The sequence below is a fragment of the Centroberyx affinis genome, unplaced genomic scaffold, assembly GCF_046629955.1.
Source record: "Centroberyx affinis isolate AG114_WGS23_722 - 3 ecotype Tasmania unplaced genomic scaffold, CSIRO-AGI_Caff_v1 ptg005129l_1, whole genome shotgun sequence".
Classification (NCBI taxonomy): domain Eukaryota; kingdom Metazoa; phylum Chordata; class Actinopteri; order Beryciformes; family Berycidae; genus Centroberyx; species Centroberyx affinis.
Genome location: NW_027282543.1, coordinates 1 through 10,438, shown reverse-complemented (window position 1 = coordinate 10,438; position 10,438 = coordinate 1). Strand labels below are relative to the sequence as shown.

Below are 10,438 nucleotides of genomic sequence, written 5' to 3'. Positions count from 1 at the left end.
CTTCCGCGGCCCACTAGATGGCGCTCTGAGGCCGCAGCTCACTGGTTGAGAATGGCTGATTTAAAGCAGACCATATTGCAGACCTCGACTGCGTTTTACATTCTGTGCCACTGGGTTGGGATTTGGTGGGAAATCTGATGGACGCTTTGCTGCACAAAACAGGAAGAGGGCGCCGTTCTTCCGAAAGGAGCTAAAGCTTAAATACAGATGGAAAACTCACTCACTCATTTGTTTCTGGTAGTTACACCAAGGTATCACAATTAATTTGACAATGGTATATCAATGTTTGGAAATGATACACACAGCATCTTCAAACATTAAAGTGGATACAGACAACTTTTCAGCTTTCCCCCCGTTGTCCCCCCCTAGCGTTTCCAAGTGGTATTGTTGTTTGCACCGCTGTCGCAAAGACAACCGGATCACTTTCCATTAGAGCCTAGCTCCGTGCAATAGAACAAACCATCTGTCTGCTTATCAACTCCTTGATCATAACACAATATAGTAACTTTCACCACTGCTCATTTTAGAAAGGCCACTGCAAGAAAACTACGTGTTCTTTGTTTAGATTATCAAACGGACAGTGGATCATTTGTTTGTTTCTGGCTACGATAGCTAACGCTAGCAGCCAGAAACAAACATAGTTATATGTTTGTTTCTTTTGTTCTGGCTGGTCCTGGCTTTCTTTTGTTCTGGCTGGTCCTGGCTTCCTTGTAGCTCCTGGTTCGTTTTCTGGCTGCTAGCATCAGCAACATGGCTAACGCTACCGCTAGCAGCCAGAAACGTTAGCAACATGGCTAACGCTACCACCAGCAGCCTGGCTACTGTCCAAACTACTACTGTCCAAAGCAAGAAACAATCCCAATTTGAACTAGAAACCCTGATCTCAGTAGTATGATAGAGGGTAGAGTTTCCACTGTCACTTGTTGTTGTTCCACCGTCCGCCATTTCCACTACTGGGGATAGCTACCTTTTTTTTTTTTTTTACTGGGGATAGCTACCGGACCTGTTTTGGTTGCGCAATGGATGACGCACTTCCTTTGTGCCGTAAATCGAGCCTTCATTCTCCCAGGAGATCGTACCCGGTGGCAGACAGAATTGCATAGTGAAAGCGAGGCTTATAGGGAACCAATCTAAACGCAGATGGTGTCATTATTCTATAGCCATTACACTGTGCAATCAACATTTACTTCATAATGATAAGTTAAAGCAAAAAAGTTGTCTATAGGGTCTTTAAATTATTGAGTTTACTTTTGTAATATGGGTCAGCAGTATTACACTCATAATGGTCTACAAACGACTGACACATAATGACAGTGATAGAAATTTACTATGCAAGAAAGATTTTTTATTGATATTTTTGTAAAGGAAAACATTTCAGACAGTAGGCATCGCATTCAGTTTGCTTTCTAGTAAGTGTAATTGAGGCTAAAGTGCAAATGCTGCAGTTTGTCATCAGTCAAGCATTAGTTAGGCAGAGAATATCTGTTACAGCCCTGTGTCCCGGTTTGACTCGGAGAGAGGCTGGTTTCACAGATACAGATTAGAAATGTTGTCACATTACAGCAAGGCTACTGTAATGCCACTCGTCAAATGGTGGTTATTTTTGGGTTATAATAATTCCTAGATTGAGGTTACCACCAACCATGGGTTTATGTTAACACCCCAGCTGAACTCTCCAAGTCAAACTTTGGACTCCCTGCCATTGCAAAGCTCCTTCATCATCTTGGCTCTGAGAGGATACTGCTCTTTACTAGGAGAAAAAAAAAGGAGGAGTCATTTTCATCACAGCAGAGACCACAAGATGGAATTACCACCTATAATGCGGAATGGTTATAGAAGCAAATTCGTGACCAGATGATGGCCAGTTCATAACCCCAGACCAGCTGGGAAAATTTGGGCAATAGTCAAGAATGACAATTGAAGTTCAACAAGTCAACAAGGTGGATGGTTGAGAAGTAAAGCCTTGTTTCCTACACTTTTCAATTCAAATCTTTCATCAGTAAAGGCCATGTCATCTCTTGGCTTACATGCACATTGAGAATTTCGTCGGTGTGGTCAATGTTCTGTCAACCATGATGGGTAAAAGATGCCACTGAATACAAATGATTTCCTGTGTCTGCCATGACTCCTCGTTGTCTTCATCCTCTAGGTTCAGTCAAAGCTCATACTGCCTACTATTTAGCGAGCATCTAGAACATTTTGTAGTTCAATGCCAGTAAAATAGGAAAAGGAATTGATGTGGAATGGAATGATGTAAGTGGTTTAACTGCTGCTAGCTTTTTGTGTATTCCCAGTACATGCTATTCCATATTTGGTAGGCAATATGAGCTTTCAGAAAACCTCTGAACTTTTCCTTACAGAGTCAAGTTGCTGGCCTTGTGCGGGCCTGTTTCGGCTCTTTAGCACATCTCGGGTCGCATCTTGATGGCTCGGCAACGCAGGACTTTCAGGAAGCTGTCAATCTTGTGGGAGTCGCGGCGGAGGCAGGACAGCAGGAAGTGGAAGTTGACCAGTTTGGAAATCCTGTCCTGGCCGAGGTCGTTTCCCCCTCTGAAGGGCAGTAAGGAGATGTACTGAGAGGAAGGACCCATCTGGGAGAGAAGGGAGGCGAGGACAGTAGGAAGGAGGGTTGGGAGAGTTGGAAATTGAAGGGTGAGGGTGGAGGAGAGGCAGAATAAGATTATTCATCTACATTTTACATTAACATTTTGGGTACTTTTTCTTACTTGAATCGAAAGTTCTCATGGTCATTTATACCTTCAGTGACTTTCATGATCTTTGTGCCTTGGGAATTTGTCAAAATCCCATTGTATAAATTTAAAAACTACATGGGCTGCTGAATGTGGACTTGAGAATCCTAACTTAGCCGCTAGTCCCCACCACCAGGCTTATAAGGCTGGTTGTTACATTCAGGTTGTAATAATCCTTTTGGCGAACTGAGAGGACAAGCTTTTCCTCCATGTATGTTTTGCAGTCACACATGTTAATCATCAGTTTTAATTGATCTGCTGTGGATGACGTACCGCGCTCCCAACACGATTTCAACTATGGCGCACTCATGAAAACGTGAGGCACATTGCTTTGGCAGAGGAGAGAGTGCCTATCCCATGGGTACGACCCCGTCTTCCCCACTCTACAACCACACACCTTGCCGGACAGTATATCCAGGCCGTCTCCCAGGCTCTTGGAGTGTTCCTGCAGCTCCTGGATCTTGCTGTATATGTTGTTGTGGGATGGGTGGGGCAAGCTGTTAGCAGAGGTGGACAGGAGTACCAGAGGGTCCACCCAGGCCTGGAGCAGGGAGCGGGACAACGATAGCAGGTCTGACTCCTGGAGGAGGAGGAGGAAGAGGAGGAGGAGGAGGGGGAGAGGGAGAGATCATACAAAGAGTAGGAAGGACGAGAGGAGATGAGATGAGAGGGGGGGAGTAGATTTACCATCATCTACTCACTCCGATATAAGTTGAAACTCTTTTGAAGTTTGTACAACCACCAAACACACAGTAAGTTAGCTACCGCTGTTTCATTACCAGTGACTCAACGATTACTTTGCCAAGTGCTGAGATTAATGGCTTTCGAGCTCATTTTGGAACAAAAACTCCCCACCCATTGGTCTTTCAAAACTCTCCCAATCTCCTCTTCACCAGATGTTTCTGTTGGATCTTGGCTTATTAGTTAGCTTACTTGTTTCAGTTGTGACTTAAGCTGTTGTTCCTAATGGTCGCCAATAAAGTTCCAAAAAGAGCATAAAATGACTCAAATTAATTGTTGCCAAAAGATTAATAATAATGATGTAATTCCAACTGATTAGCGAGACGTAAACAGGGTTAGGACCAGTGGTGTAGTGCAGGGTATACGCAGATATACGGCATATACCTACTTATTTTTCAGTCGGCATTGCGTATACCCACTTCTAAATCCCCTCTGATGCGCATCATTACCTCCGCCAAGGAGGTTATGTTTTCGGTGCCTGTTTTGCTGTTAGCAGGGTTACGGAAAAACTACTGGCTCGATTTTCATGAAACTTCTTGGAAGGGTGTAGCATGGGCCAAGGAAGAACCCATTAAATTTTGGAGCGGATCCGGATCCGACTCACAAACAAACAATAATAGCACGAACCTTGGCAGAGGTTAGAAGAAGAAGGGCAAGAACTCAGAGTGCCCTTCTAGTTCAGTAGTGTGATTTTTTTCCTAGGACGGCGAAGGCATGACCCGCCCTACTAGTACTCGTTGCCTTCGTTGGTTAGAGAGTAGAGTAGAGTAGAGTAAACTTTATTGTCCCCGAGGGGAAATTTGGTTTGGTTTGGTTGGTTAGGTTTAGGGTGTTGGTTTACTTCAAATAATAACGCAGCAAACACTCAGTAATCTGTTACCAGCACCTGGGCAAACCGTGCTTCCCAAAAGTTGGTTTGTGAACATGTATTGAGAATTGTCAAATTCAGTTTTGAAATATTTTATTTTGAAAACCGGCTGTGTCATTCTGAATGTTTGTTAAAAATAAACTAATCTCTGACTGAAACACCATGTTTGCCTCATCTTGAATATATCTTATATTCATGTATTAGGCCTGTGTAGGACCAGTAATATTTGCAAACTGCCCCTTGACAAATAATGTTAAATTTATAATGGCGGCACACTCTGGCCTGCACTATCTGTTGCAAATCAGCTGTTCCAAGAGACAGTTTAAAAAAGAAACTACTGGCCCATAGACTACTTGCAAGGTGAGAGAATAGTTGTCCAATTTCCATGTGTGGATAGACTAAGGAATAAGGAATAGTTCACTCAAAATGCATAATTATGTAGTTGTCTCACCCTATAGTCTGTGGGCCAGTATTGATTGCAAAATCTGCACCTCTTCTGTGGCTAATGTTAATTTCATAATGATCCTTACTCCCTGAAGTCAAGCAGCAGAAGTTAAGTGACAATGTGCAAATACTACTGGCCCATTTTTGGGTGAACTAAATATGCAAGAGTAGTCTTACATGTCACTGTTTATAACACAGGGTGTTTATCCTTTGCTGGACGGGCCGCTTTAAAAAAAAAAATTGGGGCATAAATTAAGAGTATACCCACTTCTCCAGGCATCACTACACCACTGGTTAGGACATTTCCTTGTTTCAGTGCCATGCTACACAAGAAGTTACCATTTCTTCTACCTAGAAGAATACTACATAATGAGGTAAATATAGACCTTGAGGATTCACAGTGCAATCGTTTGGTAACACTTGGATTATGCTGCATGAGTAGTTTAGAGACATATGATGGTCATTTTATCCCCTCTTTGGAACTCAATACTGTTTACTTCAATAATTTGGGAGAAAGCTGATGTAGGTAATTCACTGTGTGTTTGGTGGTCCTACGAAGTTCAATGGAGTTTCGACTAACATGGTGATGAGCGGATAATGACAAGAATTTTCAAGTTGGGGTAAACTTTTTAAAGAAAATAAACAAAAAACAGGGAGCATGGCAGTGATCAAAAGTCTGACTCCTGGAGGATGGGAGGAACGATGTGAGATGAGAGAGAAGAGGATAAAAACGAAGATGAAAGTGGCAAGGAGAGGATATGAGAGGTAAGGAGAGGACATGAACAGAAACAAAACCAAAGTAAAGAATCACAGAGCAGGAAAATAAAACGGTTAACTTACCGACACTCTGAGTGCCTGCTCCTTGTCATTGGGGGTCTGTAGAGAGGAGGTGTGGCACATGGAGGGGCGGGGCATAATCGCCCGGCCAATAGGAGGGAAATGAGAGTCCTGTGAGAGAGAGAGATGGTTATTGTCACCCACCAAAGGGGGGACTATGGATTGGTCTCCGTCAGTTAGTTAGTTCGTTAGTTAGTCACACTGTAACGTTGACTTTGTGCCGCTAGGGGGCGGCATTGACAATGAATGGGGAGCAGGTCATACAGTTAAAGTTATCATACAATGTGGGGGACAATGAATGGGGACTCAGTGGTAAAGCAATACAGTTAAAGTTATCATAGGTAACATAATAGTCTACACATGCTACACACTTGGAGACATCAGACTGGGTTAATGTGTTGAAGTGAGAGTCAATGGAGAATTTTTGGGCAAACCTCTAACCACAAGACACTGTAGATTTTGTACAGTTGTTGGACTGTTGTACTGTTATTGCATCATCACTGCACTACCACTGTGCCTCAGTGTTGACTACTTATATCATATTACCACTTACCTACTGTGCAATACCATATATCACTTATCATTTAGCATTTATATTATTCATAACACTCACGCTCCTGGTGTTGTATGTTATATTGTGTATTGTATTATAAATTGTATTGTAGTGTACATTGTGTAATGTACGAATTGTATTTATTGAGTATTGTAGTTCTTATATTTTGTACTGTATTGAGTACAAACAGGACAATTACAGTTACTACATTTCAAGATATAACTTGTAAGCCTAATTCATTGTCCCATACCAAAATGCTTATACAATTTCACTCATATTTTAAGTTCACTCAACAATCACTGACTGACCCAAGGGTGGAACTACATCACCGGTGGGGGACAACATGTTTACTATTTGCTTGTTATTTTCTATATTCACAATGGACAAGCATTATGACAATTATTAATAAAAATAAATAAATAAAAAAAATAAATTCACTGAGCTTTATTGGCAAACATACACACAAACATAGAACAAAATATTAAATTCAACAATAACTAATAATAAAAATGGTAATACCAATAGCCACAGTGTTTTACCACAGGTGGTAATTCCATCTCTGGTCTCTGCTGTGATTCATATTAACATTGCAACGTATATCACAGTATAGTGATACATTTTTCTCAATTTAAGTAATTTCTCTAGCCATCTGGCAGGCAGATACAAATTTTGCAGCGAGGGCAGCAGATTTATCCTCCTCTCTAAGTGCATCAGGGGAATGTTTTTTCCTGGGAGAGCGCATAAGAAAATCTGGTATCGCAACCTGGAATCTATTAAAGTAAATTGCTCCTATTTTGTTCTGTTTGGCACATTCAGACTCGAAAAAGCATCTCTGTCTCGCCCCTGATTTTCCGTCGCCTTTGATTTTCTGGCACCCAGGAATTCCCCTCTCCATCTCACAATTATGATTATAATTTTACAGCTTGAGGAAACGTCCGATGAAGAAATCTAATCCTGCCTTTTGAGAGTTGAACCGAAACTTATGTCCTAGAAAATTCAAAGTCAATTGTTTTCCGTCCATCTTATATTTTAGTGTTTCATTGTGGTTTTAACACGAGGCAAACTATGTAATGAATGCATTCAGACACACACACACACACACACACACATACACACACACACACACACACACACAGATACTGACCAGCTCATGAGTGAGTGTGGTGCTGAGAGAGTGCAGTTTGTCAGAGCGCTGGGAGGCTCGGTCAAGCAGGTCATTCATAAGGACGGCACTGCAGGATGCCACCATGTACAGCACTATGGGGGGGGGGGGGGGGGGTCAAAGAAGAGAGCATCAGAAAAAGATACAGAGCGAAAAGAGTTCAATAGAGAGAGGGAAACAGAGAAAGGGAGAGAGCGAAAGAGACAGAAGTAGACTCATTTGTCTTTTAAACCCATAGTTTAAAAGTAACCATCTGTGACATTTTCATATAAACAAATGTTTCTGGGTTTTTTTTTAGTTTATTACTTTATTTGGGGACAGTGCATATTAATAACATTTCTGAAAATATGCCAAGGCTAATTTTCATCTGTGGTCCCCGGGCAGGCAATAGTTGAAAGCACAAACGTTAAGAATAAAAACATTGAAAATACAATAAACGATAAAAAACAGTGAAAAATATGCAGATACAAACAGAGCCTGCACTGCATAGAGACAAGAAAGACAGCTCTTATGACACACAAAATCAACAATAGCATGACAACAATCAACAAATCAACAAATAACATGACGACACAATGTTAGTCCTGGTGAAGTGTGGATATTATGTACAGAGCCTAATGATAAGCAGGAGCAGCTCTTTAAGCATAATAATGACAAATAAGACAACAAACAACACGAAAACACAACGTCTGTTTTGCTACTCTCTTTTGCCAACTGATATAACACACTAGTGATTCAAGCTATATCCAGTTCATGAAAGCTTTTACATTTGCTGTTCTAAACACCCGGTGTCTGACAGCAGCAACAGCGGTTTGTTTGGAATAAATCAGTGGTTCTCAATCCTGGTCCTCAGGAGCCAGGAGTCCTGCTGGTTTTCTATTCTACCTGCTAGTTTAGATTCAGTTCAATACTTTATTGCCATATCAACAGAGTTGATTGGAATTTGTCTTAGCGAGCTCACTTAAACACAGACAAACACGTAGAACCACTCACTTAAAAAACACATAACACGTTCAAAAAAGAAAGTATAAAACAGATAGATAACATCCAAGCCATAAAATAAGCATAAAAGCATAAAACAAATGGGTAGAATAAAATAAAAAAATAGTAAAAAAAAAAAAAAAGATACGCACATCCCAATACCCAATAGGATGGGTCCTGGGTCAAAAAATACCAAGATCCGCACACCAAATGGCTCCCGTATAAAGGACTTTTACACGGCAGAAAATAAAAGTCCTTTATACGGGAGCTATTTGGTGTGCGGATCGCTCTCTTTTTCGACTCTGTTAGAATAAAATAAACTCCGACACATAAGAACACCATGGGTAAAACACTAGCACCTGTAGGGGGATTAGCAGCAACATCAAATGACCCATTAGATAAAGTGCTTCAAGTGCGTAAGTAAGCGCGTAATACAAAAAAAAAAAAGTCTCATTCGGTGGACGTAATTAATTACAGGCAGAATAGAAAGAGACAGAGGTAGGCTAATTTGCATGAACCCATAGTTTCAAAGTAATAAAATTAGTTAATTACATTCACCTGGTGTCCCAGGTTCAGCCCGATTACTCCAGGCGAATGTAATTATGTAGCGGTTAAAATAGAGAACCACTGGAGTAAATAGAAGAAGAGCTGGGTAGAATTGAAAATATTCCTGAGGAAACAATAAAACATCATGTAGTGGTTTGTGGTTGTCCGCCTTGTGTTTTGTCTTAATCACCAGCTGAAGTGAACACACACACACACACCCACACACAGACACACACACACACACACACACACACGAGCCGAGCTCATCTCACCTGTCAGGTAGAGTTTGGTTCCCTTCGATCCTCTGCGAGCCATCTCTCGTCTTTTCTCACCTCTCTTGTCTTTGTCTTCCTTTCTTCTTCTTCTTCTTCTTCTCCTCCTCCTTCGCTTGTCTCTCTGCCTTTCTCTCTCTCTCTCCATCTTGCCTCCATTTTATAGTTCCTTCGCTTTTACTCGTTTGGTTATGCAGCGGCAGGGGAGGGTGTGCTAATTGTTTGGAACGAGTATGTTCCAGTTCATAATGAGAAACATGGTCAGGGGGATTTGAATGCCCATCAGGATGCAGTCACGGGTTGATTTAGGTGTGTGGGCGTGTGTGTGTGTGTGTGTGTGTGTGTGTGTGTGTGTGTGTGTGTGTGTGTGTGTGTGTGTGTGTGTGTGTGTGTGTGTGTCTGGCGTTCAAGTCAAAGTCAAAGGACACGGACGTGGAAAAATCCTCTCCTCCTCACCTTATTGAAGTGGATGAATAAAAACAGTCACGATTCCAAAAGGCCTGGTGTTTTATGTTATATTACACAAGGCCCGATGTTCTGACACGTGTCTGAATTCATCACAAGTCACAAGTCATTATTTGTTGAGTGCTTGTTGAGTGTTTGTTTGAGTGTTGAGTATTGATGTCCATTGTGGAACTCATGGAACTCAAGTGTGGAACTCATCTTTTCATGGTTTTCAGTTCAGGAACAGGACAAAAGGTTCTGTTTCAAAGTGTGATGACAAAAAGCGACACCTGCTCCCACAAAAACATAGTCTGAATATAAAACTTGTGTGTGCATGTGTTTGTATGAGTGTGTGTGTGTGTGTGTGTGTATGAATTTGTGTTTGTCTGTACGTCCCAGAATGGGTGAGGGAAAGGGGATATTTTACCTGGTTTGTGGTGGGTGTGGATTTCTGAGATGAAGTATGTTTTTATATGTTTCTCATGTTATTATAGTATTTATACTTCAAAGGAAATGTAATTTTGTGCACAAACACAGCACACTTGTCTATGTGACAACATGCCCTAACATGGGATAAGTTGTCGCAAGGTGTCAAGTGGTATTTCATCAGTAATAACTTTTCCAGTAAATTATTCAAAATGTAAAAATGCTATTTTTTCGAGAAGACCTTAATGTAGCTAGAAAGATATAGGTAACACTTTACAATAAGGGTACACTAAGTTAGGGGTTAGTTAATGTTTAATAAGCATTAACTAACCCTTAATTAACAGTTAACTAATGTGTTTACTAATGGTGTTCATGTTAATTAAGGTATCAATTTATACATTATTTAATAGTTTA

At 41.1% G+C, this 10,438-nt stretch overlaps 1 protein-coding gene across 1 annotated transcript; it reads right to left on the bottom strand.

Moving 5' to 3' along the window:
• Positions 1-2,399: 2,399 nt before the first annotated feature.
• On the bottom strand, positions 2,400-9,197 carry prl (prolactin). Its single transcript, XM_071546101.1, has 5 exons — positions 9,155-9,197; positions 7,338-7,450; positions 5,644-5,751; positions 3,148-3,330; positions 2,400-2,591 (listed from the first exon to the last, which is right to left on the bottom strand). Exons 1-5 carry the CDS (start codon positions 9,195-9,197, stop codon positions 2,400-2,402), a joined length of 639 nt encoding a protein of 212 aa, XP_071402202.1.
• Positions 9,198-10,438: the final 1,241 nt, after the last annotated feature.

Coding starts and splice junctions, on each gene's coding strand:
- prl (XM_071546101.1), bottom strand. CDS start 9,197: ATGGCTCGCAGAGGATCGAAGGGAACCAAACTCTACCTGACAG. Junction 5,752..7,337: donor CCACACTCACTCATGAGCTG/GTCAGTATCTGT, acceptor TCTCTCTCACAG/GACTCTCATTTCCCTCCTAT. Junction 3,331..5,643: donor AGCAGGCACTCAGAGTGTCG/GTAAGTTAACCG, acceptor CTCCTCCTCCAG/GAGTCAGACCTGCTATCGTT.